Source organism: Bubalus bubalis, chromosome 14, assembly GCF_019923935.1.
Source record: "Bubalus bubalis isolate 160015118507 breed Murrah chromosome 14, NDDB_SH_1, whole genome shotgun sequence".
In the NCBI taxonomy this organism is placed as follows: Eukaryota; Metazoa; Chordata; class Mammalia; order Artiodactyla; family Bovidae; genus Bubalus; species Bubalus bubalis.
The window spans coordinates 64,833,597-64,850,847 of record NC_059170.1 but is presented as its reverse complement, the minus strand read 5'-3'; the positions used below and the strand labels follow the sequence as shown (position 1 = coordinate 64,850,847).

At 43.4% G+C, this 17,251-nt stretch overlaps 1 protein-coding gene across 28 annotated transcripts in view; it reads left to right on the top strand.

The window, feature by feature from the left end:
• Positions 1–16,762, top strand: part of PARD3 (par-3 family cell polarity regulator) — a 579,687-nt gene extending 562,925 nt beyond the window's left edge. For all 28 annotated transcript variants that reach the window (XM_044928208.2, XM_044928201.2, XM_044928194.2 and 25 more), the window contains 2 exons: positions 8,375–8,502; positions 14,724–16,762. In XM_044928208.2, coding sequence (XP_044784143.2) covers positions 8,375–8,502; positions 14,724–15,120 — 525 coding nt within the window. In that variant the 3' untranslated portion in view covers positions 15,121–16,762. The remainder of the gene's footprint in view (positions 1–8,374; positions 8,503–14,723) is intronic.
• The last annotated feature ends 489 nt before the right edge of the window (positions 16,763–17,251 follow it).

The following is a 17,251-nucleotide window of genomic DNA, read 5'->3' as shown; positions in this document are numbered from 1 at the left end:
TTTCGGAGTCTTGGAACATCTGGATGGTGTTGGGATCAAAGGTGTCCCATCCATGCATGTAAATTCCTAAAGCGGAGGAGTGATTAGGGTCCCAAAAATGAATGAGTTCAGTTCACTGTGTCGGGAATATGATTACATTCAATATTTGGGAGAATGAGAAGGGAGAATGAGAAAAGGCTGACATAGAACTGAGTGTGATCATGTTGTAGGGAAGGAGAGACGAACATGGGAAGATGGTAGGAGCTTTCCATGCTAGTTGGAAAGTCTAAACACAGATGGTATCAGAACAGAATGCTGGCCCACTAGCCAGGTCAGAAAATAATTTTTTTTCTCCGGGCATCAGTTTTCTTATTTGTAAACCGAGGGGATTAGAGTAGCTGATGAGTGTCAGTTACTAAACTTTTTGTTAGAATAAACATTTAAAAGGAAGCTGGGTATGTAAAGCAGAGGTCAGTAGAGCTCCTCGGTTGCGTACAGAGGTCTCCGTGGACCCAGGTGACTGCGGCCATGGTTCAGAGCTTCTCCAGGTGTGGTCCATGGACCACCTATGAGAAGCCCTGCTCCAGAGCTTAGATCATTGCTGAGGTCCTCTTTGGACCTAAAATCCAGCATGGTTAGTACATTCCACACAAAGCCAGAAATCCATAGACATTATTATCTGGAATTTGGTGATCAAGTTGGAGTTTGTGGAAGGTTCATTTTGTAAATGAAAGAAGGGAAAATTGGAGAAGTCATCCCAGTTTGAAGGACCTCACCTTGGCTCAGGTGAGAAAGACGGGGGCCTTAGAAGAGACAATATGAGAACTGCATCTTGGAAGAAATCAATGGTAGCCGACTTTGAAAGGTTATAAAACACGTAAATACCTATGAAAATCTAATTGTCCTCTGCAACATCACTATTAATAATATGTAGTTTATTTTTCTAAGTGGTAAGTAAAATGAGTCATTCCCATGTAGCAACAGGATGGAATTATGTTCATTTACTTCTATTGTTTGGGTTAATGACTCAACCTAGTCCTGTTAGGCTTCTTAAAGCAGACCTCTTTGTGTTGTGGGATAAACATCCTTAACTATGTATATTTTCACAAAGGTGCTGAAAGGAAGAATGAGGCCAGTGCAACCTGAAGGGATAGGCATATGAAAATGGTTCTCACCTCCAGCTCTATAGAGCTCCAGCCCAGCAGGGGCAGCGTTGTGCCATTTTACTTTACCTGGGTCTGTGAATTTCCAAGCAGCATGTTTCATTCTAAAATTAATTATTTAACTCATCAAATTTCTTGAGTGTTCATTATGTTCTGTTTATTATTGTGTTTGGCTCGGGAAAACAAAGAAAGCAAGCCCTTAGAATCCTAGAATCAAGCTGATACGAAAGAAGGAATGCTGCATGCAGTCTTGATAGGGAAAAGCAGGGACGTTTGAAGACAAAGGAACCACACCCAAATTGGTTGTGGGTGTGCACAAAAAGCTTGAAAGAACACATCTTTTAAGTTGAAAGATATTTCAAATATATAACTTTGAGAAACAGAGGAACCCATCTTTGGGACCTAAGATTAATTGGAATTATTTCTGGATAGTAACATCATGTCCACATGCAAGCTCTACAGGTTTGTTGGAAGCAAAATGAGCATTTCCTACTCCTTAGCTCTAAAAGTTTTGTACTGAGAGATGTGGCAACAATTTGGTATCCATTTGATATCTTTCTAAGTTTTCTTTTTAATGTAGGACATGAACATTTTGGCATATATTTCTATCTTTCTATGTTATCTATTGAATATGAGCAATCATGTTGGAAATCTGAGACTATCTTATACATTAGGAAACTCGACTACTGAAGTTCATAGGCCAAATTATTGTGTGTCAAAATAATTTGTGTATCAAAACGCCATAGCAACTTCAGATGGACCACTTGGCTTGTAGGATCTTTTCCTATTGAGCAGGGAGTTATTTGGATGACAGGCTGATTACCTTGGGAATGGAATAATTTCCTAAATTGTGGGTCAAAAGTTGACTTTTTATCTATTTATTTTTTCATTTTCAAACAGTTGGGATCTTGCTGGGTACTGCCCATTCTACAGATCATGTAAATGAGCTTCAAGTGACTGTAATTCTATGTAGTGTGTTAATTTTCATACCAATTCTCACTGTTGCCTTAGGAAGAGCTGCTCAGTTGTTCAGAATGTAGCATGGTCTATGGTTTTTATTATCTGTTTTACAAAAAGAGTTTTGAGTATCTTGGACTGTTTATTCTCTTCTCATATATATTCTGACCTTGAAAGATCACTGTATTTGGAAAAGATGAGACCATGATCTCACCTACTGGAACTGTTTGAAATCATTTTAGTGTTAAGGAACCACAAGCATATCTTCAAGCTGTGGGTACAACTTAGACCATATTAGCTGAAGTTGTCCTGCTTGTTGGAAATGCCCACATGTACAGTGCAGTCAGATGTATCATACAGAAAAATACCCAAGCCAATGACTTCACACAGAGAGAGAGATGCTACAGAAAATTCCCCCAAGTGGTCCTTTTTAACTCTTCCATTTTTCAGAATGTTCTCTTGACTCTAGCAACACAGAATGCACCTGTTCCTGGGCTTTTGTTCAAAATAACATTTAGGCTGGAGGAAGCTGATTTTTGGCACAAAAGGTCTTTAGGTGCGCAGAGGCCTAGAAAATTTCCTTAGCTCCATAATTGAAGTGAGTTATCTCCCAAGTTGAGTAAAAGAATAAGAAGCAGGAAAAGCAACTTCTTCCCTACCAAGTGCCAGGTGCAGCATAAATAAAGCAGCAAGTTGCTTTAAATCTTTGTTAAGATAATGGCACAATAGCTGAGGTTAGGGTTATTATCACAGAGCTCAGATATGGACAGGACTTAGTGTGTTGCTTTTAAAAGAATTGAATTGCAGACTGCAGACCTAAGTACAGTATGCTGTTAAAACTTTGCAGATACCTGACTGTTGCCCACAGCAGACTCACTGACTGAGACGGCTGATGGATGGGATAATGGAGCCTTTAATAGCTCAATTGCTAAATCCTTTCCATCCTGGGTGGGTAGGGACTGAAAGTAGTTTAGTCCTTCAGATAGAAAATTGATCCTCCACAATGTGAAAATCCTCTTCTCCCCCAAGCTTCCTTCCTAGCTGTCTGTCCTTAAACAAAACAAAACCTGCTCCTTTCTCCATTTTCCCACTTTGGACTTTTGTTTCTAAAGAAACTTCTATTTTACATGTTTATTTATTTACTTGGCCATGCCGGGTCTTAGTTGCAGCACTTGGGATCTTCGATCTTCGTTGCAGCATGCAGGGTCTTTAGTTAAGGCATGTGGGGTCTAGTTCCCAGACCAGAGATTGAATCCAGGACCCGTGTATTGGGTGCACAGAGTCTTAGTCACTGGACCATCAGGGCAGCCCCTACCTTGGACTTTTCTTGGCTCCTCTTACCACTTTAGCGTCTCACCTGCTTTAATTAGAGGGTTGGTCAGACTGCATAGCCGTCCTACACCCCTAGACTGCCTTCCCTGGACCAGGGGAATTCTCTTTTTATCTTCCTCTTTCTTAAGACTTAAAGGCATCTGCTGTGATCCCCTCCTAGCAGGCCTCCACGCCTGGACTCAGGAAATGCCTTCTTAGTTGATAGCCTTACTGTGTGGAGTTTGACTCCAGTTCACATTGGGTGGCCATCGCCTGCCTTGGAAATCCACCTGGAGGGAGCCATTCTAGCAGCAAAGGGGTGCCCTGGAGCCGTGTAAGGGTGTCCCTGTGCTGCTGCAGAGCAGCCCTCTTTCTTGGAGTCCCATGACCTGAGGGCTGTTGTACCCAAGGAGCCCTCTGGTGGTGAAGTGCGTGAGGCTGCCTGCCTCCCATCAGCGACGCTGGAGGGCTGCTCCTTTATTTTCAACCTATCTGCTGATTCCTACGGGAAACCAGATCCTAGCCCTGGTTGGGAAAGATGAGAAGAAGACAAATAGTGTGTTAAGACCAAAACACATATTTATAAAATCTTGATGAGGGAAATTGGTATGCACTGCCATTTTTCAACCATTACTCACATCATTAGTAGCAATTAAGCTTTTCAACATTCGGAGCCCACAGAGTTCAATCGATAGCTGTGTCAGTACAGTGTGTGATGGGTAGAGGGGAGGAGGGCTGGGAGGACAGGATCCAGAGACAGAAGTTAACTTTGTTTGGATTAGAAGTTGGCAATTAAGTCCGCAATAGAAAATCATTTACCAGTGTTAGCAGTGGCCACTTTTAAACAGAGTCAAAAACTTACACCCTTAACATGATTCAGTGACCTTTTGTTATCAGAACATGGAATTCATACTAGGTTCACAGTATATTTGAATCGCTAAAGTGAGAACTTTAAATCTCAAGGGATATCATTGTTCTTTGTGTTATTATTGTCATCTTCATTGTCATCATCTTCATCACAGGTTTTCATCCAAAGCACACAGACTTTTTGTATTTTATTTTTGCTTTCTCTACATGCCCTGGACATATGTGAAAATTTGAAAAAAAAAATTTTAATTGGAGTATAATTGCTTTACAATGTTGTGTTAGTATCTGCTGTACAATAACATGAATCAGCTATATGTATACACATATTCCCTCCCACCTCCCCACAGCTATCCCTCTAGGTCATTACAGAGCTGAAAATTTTGTTATTCATACTTTAAGTAGAAAACCCACCCCAAATAATCACTTATAAGACTATTACATATATGTGTGAATACATACAAAAGAACACACACATATTCTTACATGCTTTTTCTTATCTATAAGAAGAAAAATTAGTGTATTTAAAATTATTAAATGCTTTATGTAAATGTTAATAGAACTAACGAATTTTATTCATGAGGCACATTTTTACATGAAGCTCTAAAAGTCTTATAATATCATCTAGTTCTAATCAGTTCTGAAACTTGTAGGGTGTATATTTATTTTTGCTTTTTCTTTAGTATATTAACAGTTTGGGCTTTGTATTTTTATTTTTATGTATTGTCTTTTTTAATTTGGAAAAATAAGGTTGATTTTACTTAATGCTGAAGCATTTCTTAATTTACTGAAATAGTACACAGAAGAGATTTTCACATTCTGTTCTACACTAGTAAGTAATACCAAAATTGTGGAACTTTCAAAGTTTTATGTAATTTCCAAATATAATATAAATAGTAAAATCTCTTCATAATCATGATAAACACTAGTACTTTGCAGCTCATTTACAAAAGCAACCTGCATAGTCTTGACTGGTGGTTTTTAAACATGAGCCGTGAAGAGAGTCACGTATCTGTGGTTTTCCAGCATATTGTGTAAGAGATAATCATGTATTTACTTCTGTCTTACAGCCTCTGTCATTATTATGGCCATGGCAACCTTGGCTATTTTTTTTCCTTAAAAGGTCATTTCTTGTCAACAGTTTCATCACAAACAAGGCCAGGGTTATTTATAATTTGCTCTCTTAAAACAGAGCTGCCGTCTTGTTATCTGGTGAATCTCTAGAATCATTACCATTATGCTTTGCCTGTATGTTTCCCCATAGAGATTCTGCTTTGTCACTGTAGTTGCTGTTACTGTTTTATCTGAAAACATGCCCTTCTCTCTGGGGTTACACATGATCTCTTTCTTCATTTCTGTCTGTATTTTTGTGATTTTGGACTCTAGATATTTCTATTTCTGCCGTTTCGTTCTATTTCTGCCATTGGGATGGAAACCACAAAACCCCAGTGTCTTAACGTCAGGGTTCCTGGTGGTAATACTGTTTCCACAATTCACATTTTTATGAGATCTTCATTGAAATCATGAATCCGATTATTTTTGATGCAGCCCAAGTAGAGAACAGGCCAGGACAAACTTCTTTCGCTGTTGCTCTGGGTCCATCATGCACACAATCTCCCTGGATATCTGTGGCCCAGTCAAGTTTCATCCTAAAGATAAGGGGGATTCTTTCTAATAACCTATTCTTTCGCACACTCTGAAAAGAGAAAGTAAAATATTAATAGCAAGGTTGGGGTGTGTATTTCATCAGAGTGAAGCAAACAATGAAATCTGTCAGTTTGCTGATTCCAGACTCCTCCCCTCATTCTAAGTTTTCAGATCCCACTCGATGATAATTTCATTACTGGGATTCATCCAGATGCACTGAGATATGCCACTGATAAGGTTGGAGGTGAACAGTCCCAGAAAACACACAGTGGAGGAAACAAAAGCCCTTCAACTTTTTTTCTTCCCTCCATCAATATCAAATTTTCAGGCCTCTGGGAGAAGCAACTTAAAAATACACCTGAAACTTCAACAAGACCTTACATTTTCTTTTCACAACTCCACAAGCAGCGTGTCATAGAACAGCATGAGCTTGAAAAGCTGGTTAGTAAATCTTGCAGCAGAATGCCAGGTCTTTCAAGACTGTTTGACACATGTGTGTAGCTTAGACTGAGTGTAAAGGAAACGAAAATGGGGTTCTTTTTGAAGGCATATTTTCTTGCTTCACTTTTCCTGTCCACTGGCCCTTCCCCGGGCTCCCCACCAACGACAGATCACCCCAGTACTGTTCTGGGCCAGCCTCATCCAGGGTCATGGAAGAAACTGTTTGTCTCCTTAATGTTGTTGACGAACAATTGCTTCATGCTTTTTTTGCATAAGCAGAACTCATTCGGCAACATGTTTTCTTTACTGAAGGCACCACGGATGTTATTTGAACCATGTTGTGGAGTGGGTCTCCGAACACACATTTGTTCCAATGTGTGTGGTTATAAACATCCACTAGTAGAGACTGGGGTATCGTAAAGTCTAATCTCTTCACATATTATTTTTGTATCGGGATATTTTTAATATGCTCGCTGACGATGCCCATATGCTTTGAAATTTTGTCCTGCATATTGCTTCATTATTGCTTACCAACAAATGGGATATGCTGGCCAGGCAGAAAGGGGACAATAGAGGTTACTGCCTTTCTCTTTGCACAAAAGCCACCAGAGGAACCACTCTTTAAGAAACAAGCCTACGTGTTATCTTTCCAGGCTCCAAATGAGTGCTGAGACTCATATTATTTTAGAAAGTGATTATTGAGTCCAAGTCTGCTATTGGCTTTCAGCTCTAAAAAAAAAAATCAATAACTTGTTTGTCACAGACATTCTTTGTTTGGAATAAATCTATTGCACAATGTTGCATAACACAAAGGGGACAGAGGTTGGCGAGTGCCAAAAAGGGTTACTTAAGAGTGCGTGCCATTGATGGCTATGATCAACATTTGTCGGGTGTTTGTAAAGTTAGAGGCATCGTTGCCTGTTTTGAGTGGAGCTGCTTTCAAAACGCACCATCGTAAAGGTGAGCTCCAAGCCATTGGTAGAAGCTAAAGCACACACAGTGGCCCAGCACCACACACTCCCCCAGTATCTGGATTCGGTCAGCGGCAGCTATCAGCAGACGACCTGCTGCATGAAGTGTCTAGCCAGAAGGATTGACTGTTTCTCTGTAGCGTATAATTAACCTGGGTAAAAAATGCCATTTCTTAATAACTAAGGCAAAGTGTATTATTTCACAACCAGTTCCAGGAGCTATTAGCTTGCAGGTTTATTCTTTGGATAAGCTGTTCTGTTTGCATGTGGCTGCCACGGTGGATAAGAAGACCTGTATATGGTGAACTGTGCCCAGTTTCAGCTAATCTCAGTTCAAAATGTAACTGTCATTCTTTAACAAAAGGAAAGTCGGCTACATTGCATCCTACTGCTATACTAAGATGCATAATTACTGAAAGCTTCACCAGCATGGCCAACCTTCCAGTGTACAGCCTGAGACTTTCCCACTGTTGTGAATTATTGAAGCAAATTTTTATGTTTTTGGCACTTTTGAAATTGGGCTATAGTTGCTTTATCATGTTTTATTAGTTTCTGCAGTACAAGGAAGTGAACCAGCTATATGTATACTTACATCCCCTCCCTCTTGTCTCCCTTCCCCACCTCATCCTACCCCTCCAGGTCATCACAGAGCATCGAGCTGCACTCCCTGTACTGTGCAGAAGCTTCCCACAAACTATCCTAGTCTTTCAAGCAGGGTTGTTCCCCTATATTTGCTGTTTATACAAGGGATGTAAACTAGTGTCTAATGTCTGTATTTACCAAGCCTCACTAGGCAGACTAGACAGGTGGATCTCTCAATTTTAAACCATTCTAAGGCCATAATTAAAATTTAGGGTGATGGGGTGCTTGTGGCTCACAAGACCAAAAAGGTGCCTCTTGAGAAAGCTGCACTTGATTTTTAAAAAACTCACGGAAGTCACATATTGTTTCTACGTCAGTCTCTGAGAACTGAAATAGTCACCGAGTCCTGTGCTATTCGGAGTTCCTTTCCCATGACCTGTGTTGCCTTCTCTCCTGCAGCCCAACTCCAGGCCGTCAGCGCAGAGCGGGCGACACTCGGTGTCGGTGGAGGTGCAGATGCAACGGCAGCGGCAGGAGGAGCGCGAGAGCTTCCAGCAGGCCCAGCGCCAGTACAGCTCGCTGCCCCGGTACGAGCCACACACCCCCAGCCCCCACGCCCTGTCCCTGTCCCTTGGGAAATCCCTCCTTCCCAATGCACTGGCTTTTCCACCTCCGAGGAACCGCTCATAGATGGTGGGAACCGTGGCTTACTTGGCCAGACCATTGCCTGGCAGGGGGACCAGGCAGGAAGGTGTTTCAGGAGATGCCAGCATCCCCAGCTGACAGCTCCCTCCTGGAAAGTGAAGTGACCTGTTCCCCACAAGGACGGGGCTTAGGGGTCAGACTTGGGATCTGGTGTTTGTTCTGCGACTTCCCATGGGGCCGGAGACAGATTCCTCCGCTGAGAAATGGAAACAGAACTTTTACTTTGCACAGCTCAGTGGTAACTAGCATAAATGGACCTTGTAAATCTAGAGTTCTCCAGAAGGACAGGTGTAACTAGTATAAAAGCTCAAGGGGCTGTGGTCTTCTTGGCCAAATGTTTGGCTTCCTGTATTTTAGTTGCGTTTGAGGTTATTTTTTAAGGGATGGGGAAGAGCTCCCATAAAGTGTGTGAGAAGAAGTGAGAAGAGAAATGTCTAGGACTCGGAAAGGGGAGGGACGGGAGTGGGGGGAAGTTGGGAGGAGACCTGGGGCTCCATCCTCGGGAAGAGGACAAGAGAGAAGCAAGTACATCCACCAGGTTTCTCCTGCTCACCTTCCAAAGGATCGTTCCTCCAAACCAATCCTTTCGTCCTGGCTTACCCCTCTCCATGTCCACTGCTAACCTTCTCCTGCACCCCACCCCATGCCTCCCTCCCACGTCTCCTCTGAAGCACCTATGACTCCATAGACCTGAGGCTTGCTGCTGTGGGATCACTGCTGCCAGTCAGTGATTCCCTAAAGAACCAGAACTTGCCCTTTGATCAACTGTAGCCCCCTTCTGGTCAGCCATTTTATTCTGTGTGGATAGGAGAAAAGTAGAAACCCTAAAAAGAAAGAGTGCCGTGAGCTTAGGTGTGCGGGCTGGTCAACCTCTACACCGTCTTCACTCCTTTTACAGAGTACAGGTGTGTGTGTGGTGGGGCGGGGGGTGGGGGGGGTAATTTGCATGTAACTTTTACAGTAAGTCCCCTACATACAAATCTTCAAGTTGTGAGCCTTCAAAGATGCAAACATGCATTCCATCAATGATAGGCTTGAGTGAAACTGCAGCTTGCCCGCCGTCCTTTTCAAGGTACTGTACTGTAAGATTTAAAATGATTTCTTTATTTTGTGTGTTTGTTTTTTATATATTATTTACGTGAAAAGTATTATAAGCCTATTCCAGTACAGCACTATAGGGCCAGTTGTGTTAGTTGGGTACCTAGGCTAACTTTGTTGGACTTACGAACAAATTGGACTCGTGAACACACTCTCAGAATGGAACCCGTTTGTATGTAGGGGACTTACTGTAGTCTGCCCTCCATATCCATGGTTCCATCCATGGCTTCTCTGTATCCTCAGATTCAACCAAGCACAGACATGTTGTCCAGAGGTATTCATTATTGGAAAATATCCACGTATAAGTGGACTCCTGCAGTCGAACGCACATAGTTCAAGGGTCAACCGTAACTCCTCAACGTGCACCTCTGATTGAGGAAATCAGAAACTCGGGGTCTTGCACACAGCTTGGTTCCTTGAAGAGCCACCTCACTCAGCTAGAGGCTGGAGGGAGGTTGGGGGGGCTGTGACCCACATGAACTGGAAGCAAATCCCAGTTTCTGACATATGATATTTTTCAAAGACACTTGACCTCTGCTCTTTTGGATATGGACAATTGACAGAGTTTGGTCTAAACAAGTCGCTGTGGCATTTGATACCAAAAAGACTTCACACACACAGAAAGAGTTCAGTTACAAAGTGGAGTATAAAAGAAAACAAATGGGACTTGGGATCAGGCACGCTAGATGAGGTGGTTTGAATTAGAGGTCTGTATACTCGCCAGAGGGGTTTGTAAAGTCTTGCCATGATTAGGGAAACCTATAGGCTGAATTCAGGTTCCACTGTGAAATGTCAGTGAGAAACACTAGCCAGGTGGTAATGTGAGATCAGTGGGGAAAGGAGACCTGAGCAGCCCAACACTCGGTTCTTAACTGGAGGTGGATTTTTTTTTTAATTCCTAAATTAGTTTTCTTTTTTCTGTTTTACTCTCTTTTTTTAAAAATCCTTTTTAAAATTTCTAGCTTTATTCCTTAGTATCCAAAGTGTTAAAGTGTTGGTCGCTCAGTCACATCCGACTCTATGCAACCCCATGTACTGTAGCCCACCAGGCTCCTCTGTCCATAAAATTCTCCAGGTTAAGAAAACTGGAGTGGATTGCCGTTTCCTTCTCCAGGGGATCTTCCTAACCCAAGGATCGAACCCAGGTCTCCTGCATTGCAGGCAGGTTCTTTATAGTCTGAGCTACCACAGAAGTTCTAGTATCCAAAAGGCAGCTCTAAATCTGAGCAGTAGAAGTAGGTTGGGTCATAGTCACTGATAAAAAAGTGTATTCAAGACCCTTTGGGGATGATTTGCTTTCTTCTCTTTTCCTGGCGTCTGTTTCCTCTCCAGCTTTCCTCCTGCCACCGGTGGTTTCTTGCTCACCCTCCTTGTTTCCTGGCTGTGTCTCCATGCCCTGACTCAGTCTCCCCACCATGCCAATGTATTATGTGTCTCCACTGTTTGTCGCCTTGTCAGCCCAGGTCTGTCTGTCTTCATCCCCCTGTGCCCTCCTCAGTGTGATGCCTGACAGCTTTCCTCAGGTGTGGGGGCTTTTCTGGGTGTCCTCTATGTGAGGGTGGTCTTCACACATGATCACTAAGAGGCAATTATTGCCAAACCAGGGTGTGGGCTTTGGGTGGCCTCAGGCATCTCCAGCGAGCTCATTCCAGGACCCAACAAACCTGTGTGTTGGTCGTAAAGAGAATCACTGGAAGGAATGATGCTTTGTTGCTCCCGAGGTTATTGGTGGCCTTTGAGCCACCCTGGGACAATGGAAGGCTTGCTTCTGGTTCTCACTCTAGGACGTGTTTGTGAGTTGCTTCTCTGAGTGAAGATTCTCCAGTTTGTCTTTGGTGCCTTTCTTTGCTCCTTGATCTCTACCAACCCTTCCATCCCAAAAGACAAAATGCTAATCTTTTTGTTTATTTTCTTCCTTGGTCAGAAAGATGCTCCCCCAAAACTCAGAGCCTAATCATTGGAGGCAAAGTCACTGATTGGTCACCCATGAGCTGTGTATGCTACACTTTTGTGAGCATTTTACAGATGTGATTTCTTTTATTGCTCCCCATAATCCTATGATGTTAGAGATTCTGCCTGTTGCATTAATGAAGCCACCTGAGCCCAGAATAGAGAACCTTCCCAGGCTCACAGCTGCACGTGCAGACCCAGGGCTGGATCCATGTCCTTGGGACACCCAGCTGGTCTCCCACTGTTCCCTGTGCCTGCGTGCCTCATCTTCCAGTAAGTGGAGGAAGCTTACTGTCTGCTGCTTTCTCGTGTTTCTCTACAACCTGCTCGTTTCTTGTCCTGTTCTTTAATCAAGAGCTTGCTGATACACTAGCTTCCTTTCCAAGGTAGTGTGTGTATGTATGTATATGCGTTCATGTGTACACATCTGTGTGTATGAACTTTCCCCACATGTCTTACTTCAAACCTCAGGGAGGTTTTCTTCCTTCTCTCTAAACTGCTTAATCTGAAGAAAATTTTAGCTACAAGAAATTCTTTTTCCCACATTGTCATAATTTCCATCCCAAACAAACAGTTAATGAATTTTCAATGTGTCCTAGTACAAAAAGACTCTATCTTCCTGGAATGATTCAACTTCCGGTCCATGACCATGTGGAGCAAAGCCTTGGGCTTCATGCAGCTGGGGACCAGGATGGGCAGGACTAGTGGATCCCCATGGACCAAGGTTGAAGAAGCTTATCTCCAGTTATCCTTAAATTGATAGCTAACCCATGAAAGAATCCCATGTTGTTGCTATAACATCAGTAACAAGTTTGTTGTTTTAATTAAAGGTTCATGATTAATATCAAATCCCTTGGTTTCATGCTGGCACTTTCCATCATTCACAGCTCTGAGCAGATTAATTTATGACTCTTTAAGTGGAGATAATCAGTGCTTTAGGCAAATAAACTATTCCGTCAAATCTAAGGATTCTTGCCTGAGCTGATTGTACCCAGGGCCTGATTCCCATTACAAGAATGAATATACTTTAGACTGTTTAATTCATCATGAAACAGTCATTGCCAGAGATGATTCTGAATAGTAGTTCATCTTATTGAGAATACCCTTGACTACATTTTAGGTCATATGGAAAATGGGCGGATTTCATCCCAAACCATATTGATGGTACGTCTGAGTGTTCAGAAATGCAAATGGCTTCATTCCTATGGGAGACCCAATGCTGCATAGACCTTACTTTTCCCCTACCCGAGCCTTTTTGAACACTCCGTCATGTCGTGTGTGTTGATGTGAAAGGCTGAACAATACATACTGTCACCGAATCATTTTTTATTGATAAATGAAGCAATATATTTTGTTTTATGACTCAATTCTCGCTCCCTCTCTTCCATTTTCAAGGCGAAAAAATTAGGGCATGTCTGTCTTTCTGGCACAAAATTGTTTTACTTTATCATAGCCAATCTTATTGTAAATTCATAAAAGCATCTAGAGACTTGATAGTAAATTAAAGATGTTTCAAAACAATAATGTTTCCTGAAAATGATGTGCAACTTTATTGCAGAAAGGATAAGGAGTTGAAATTTCTATAGGACTCTGATTTATTTCCCCATCTCGGTGTGACAGAATATGAGTAAGTTACCCTGGCCTTGGATGAGGATACTGTGGGCAGAAAATGGTGCTTACTCCTCACACACCCAGGTTCTGCAATCTTGATGAGAGTGTATTCCAGAGGTTGTCAGTTGCTGACATATATAACTTGAAAGCCGTGGCTTTAAGGGACTGCCTGTTGCATTTTTAATCATAGAGGAGTCTAGACTTAAATCTTTCATAACTGAAGTCATATTGTAATCCATTCCATGTACTTCATATTAGCTAGCATCTCTGGCATGAGGGGGCAGCTGTGTAAAATATTTGTTTGGCTTGTTTAGAATTGAATCGTAATGTTGTAAAGCGAGCAATTATTGCTGGTACGAAAGCTGCCAAATCTCTAATACCCCTATAGAGCATCCTGCCAATGAGTCTCAATTGCAGGATATATTGTTACCCTGAGCGGAACAGATCACACCCGCCCAGACACAGAAGGAAGACCCTATTTCTGAGTAGCTGTGGAGTCTATTTGCTGTCTCTCCTGTGTAGCCATTGTTCATGCAGGCTTGTCTCAGATTGAGCTTGCCGGAGTCAGTCACGTTTTCATCCTTCAGCTCCTATCACAATGTCTGAGAATCAGCTGAAGCCCAATACAGTAAGTCCCCTTACTGGGAACATATGAATGAGTTCCATTCTGAGCGTGCGTTTGAAAGTCCCATTTGTTCGTAAGTCCAACAAAGTTAGCCCAGGTACCTGACTAACACAATCAGCTATACAGTACTGTACTGGAATAGGTTTATAACACTTTTCACACAAATAATACATAAACAACAAACACAGAAAATAAAGAAAACATTTTTACTCTTAGAGTACAGTACCTTGAAAACTATATTAGTCCAGTACAACAGCTGGCATACAGGGGCTGGCGTGGAATGAACAGGCAAGAAGTGTTACTGACTGGAGCAGGGAGAGGAGGTGGGAGATGGTAGAGCTGAAGGGTCATCAGCAACAGGAGACGGAGGGCAAGCGGGGGTTTCACTCATGCCTGACATTGATGGCACAGGTTCTGGTTCCTTGCTCGATTCAGTTCAATCTACCCTCTTGACAAAACGATTCAGTGATGTCTGCGTACCTCCAGTGATGTCTGGGCTTGGAGTGAAGATACTGTACTACCATACTCTACAGTACTGCACAGCAAGTACAGAAAAGCACAGCCACTTACAGAGCATGCATGCACGTGACGATGTACGCCAGACACGGGAACTAACTTACGTGATTGGACACACGAATGTGCGCTTGCTTGTCTGAAAGTTCATGACTTAAGGTTCATATAGAGAGGACTTACTGTGATGTTTGCTGAGATATAGAAATGCTATTCTGGCTCCCGCCTACCACCCCTTCACTCTTCCCCTTCATCTCCCTCCCTCCCCTTTTCCCAACACTCACACTCACCGTGGGCTTTGCTTCCTAGGCAAAGCAGGAAGAATGCCAGCTCTGTCTCCCAGGATTCTTGGGAGCAGAACTACCCTCCCGGGGAAGGCTTCCAGAGTGCCAAGGAGAACCCCAGGTACTCGAGCTACCAAGGGTCCCGGAACGGCTATCTGGGCGGGCACGGCTTCAACGCCAGGGTCATGCTGGAGACCCAGGAGCTGCTCCGCCAGGAGCAGAGGCGGAAAGAGCAGCAGATGAAGAAGCAACCTCCGGCCCCCGAGGGGCTCAACAACTATGATTCGTATAAGAAAGTCCAGGACCCCAGTCACATCTCCGCCAAGGGGCCCTTCCGGCAGGACGTGCCCCCCTCACCTTCTCAGGTCGCCAGGCTGAACAGACTCCAGACTCCTGAGAAAGGGAGGCCCTTCTATTCCTGAGCAGGAGGAGAGCGGACACTTCGTGTCATGCAATAAAGGACACTTTCCTACGAAGACTTGTATTCGGGAGTTTTTTTTTAACACCCTGGTGGTACTACGGAGTATTTCTGTTGCTGGTATCAGTGCCTTTAAGCAGTGTGGGCAGTTTGATGGAAGGCCTTAATGTCTTTGCCACTGTGTTTCACATGTCTATTTCATGGAAGAATTTCCCGCCATGTGACAATCACCTGTTCAAGGCATCCTACGCTCCTCATCTCTTGGGTACTGGGAACCTGGCCCAGCCTGGGAGACCCCGTGGCTTTGTGTTACCGCCCTGTGCAGCTTGTGGCAACAGATCATCCTGAAGTCACAGGTGATGTTGATCCCTCTTTTTTATCCCCTTTGAGTGTCTCAGACGAAGTGACATCTCCATCTCTGGTGGATGAAAGTGGGTGGCATACACCAGAAATTGGGGCTCTGTGGTACTTCCCAGCACAGTCATTTTTAACCCCTTGTGACCAGTATGGTTTCCCTTTTCTTTCTCAGCTCCTTGTAACGGGAATTTCCTTCCTCTAAAAGAAGCTAAGCCATATTCCAACACTGTCTGGTTATCAGGGGGGTCCTTTTGTAACTGCCTTATAACTCAGTGTTACCAGTGATGTGATCATTCTGTCTGCATTTATAAACACCCTCGTTTAGTCCTGTTCCCTCACGTGAGTGTTGAGCCGTCACAGCTCTGCGTGGAGAACACAGGAGACGGGCTTCAGCCCCGGTGGGGCAGGGGGCTGCTCGCCCACCGGCCCGGTGCGTGTCATGACATGGAGGGGGCGATAGCTAGAGAAAGAGTTCTCCCCGGATGAGAGTCTGGCCCAGTCCCTTCCGGTTGCCCTCTTCATTAGTTTTTATTTGATGAGTTGGCAAGAAGGGCATAGTGTGGGACAAAGATCAGCCAGACGCTCATTTTGGGATTCCAAAATCTCACCTGCTGTCTCCGGCTTTTAAAGTCAATTGGAATCGATGTTTGTCTATTCATCCACCTGCTATCTCCCTGCCTGGTGATGCCATCAGGCTTCTTCTAGAGAATTCTGCCATGAAACATAAAAGGTAAATAAGAGGACAGACATTCCACATCCCACAGAACGTTCTGGTGTCCCCAAACAGCGATAACAAAAGATTGCCCTTGTGTCGCTACGTTAACGTACGTGTGGGTCGTGAGGACCCGGGTTGCTCCCGTGTTTCCATCTTCTCCTCTGTTGGTCTGAACATCCTGTTGTAAACCATGGCTGGATTGCTAAAGTGCCTGCGAATCCCGACATGAAAAAAGCTTGAGATGAAAGCTCAGCATATTGTGTGTTAACAAAAAGAAAAAAAGAAAGACATGTACTGATATGCCTATTTTTTTTTTTTTTTACTGGCACATTGTATTTTTTGTGTCCATTTGTTTTTAGAAAATATGTGAGGGGTCCGTCCCCATACCTGCGTCTCTTTTGCATCTCTGTGTAATGGTTCTGTTTGTTCACGGAGTGTGGTGATGTTGAAGTGATGTGACCGGTGCAAGCGTGGTGACCTCTGACGGCTCTTCCTCACAGCCTCCCCTGTGCTGTGAGGAGCAGCTTTCCTGTACATACGAGACTTCTAATAAAAGGCATATTTCTTCCTGTTCTCTGTGTCTCTCTAGTATTCCTGTGAAAACTCTCCTAGCTGGGTTTTTCAAAAGTCTATTAGCAGATGTGATCTTTCTTCCCCTTATATTTAGAGAAAGTTGAAAATTTTCCATGTCTTTATCTGTGCAAACATGGAAATGGATGATTGATTGTTTATTTGAACACCTGAGGAGAGAGGGGACCGGGAAGAGAGAAGGACCTAATTAATGAGTCCACTGGAAGGCCTGGGCTGCCCAGAGTAGCTGGGAAATTCTGAATGGAAGGAGCTGATGATATACTAGAATAAATAAAAGAATAATTGGACAGAGAGCAATGTGTTAGTAAGAGTTCCACCATTGCCCTTTGCTCTATGGACCATTTAGACAGGCCAAATGTTCTGACTGAGTCCTAGCCATGTGTACCAGGAGCTCAGAGAGCAGTCCAAATTCAAGCCCACTTTCAACTGGTCCAGTGCTTATTTCCCAAATTACACAATGAGACTTCGCTCT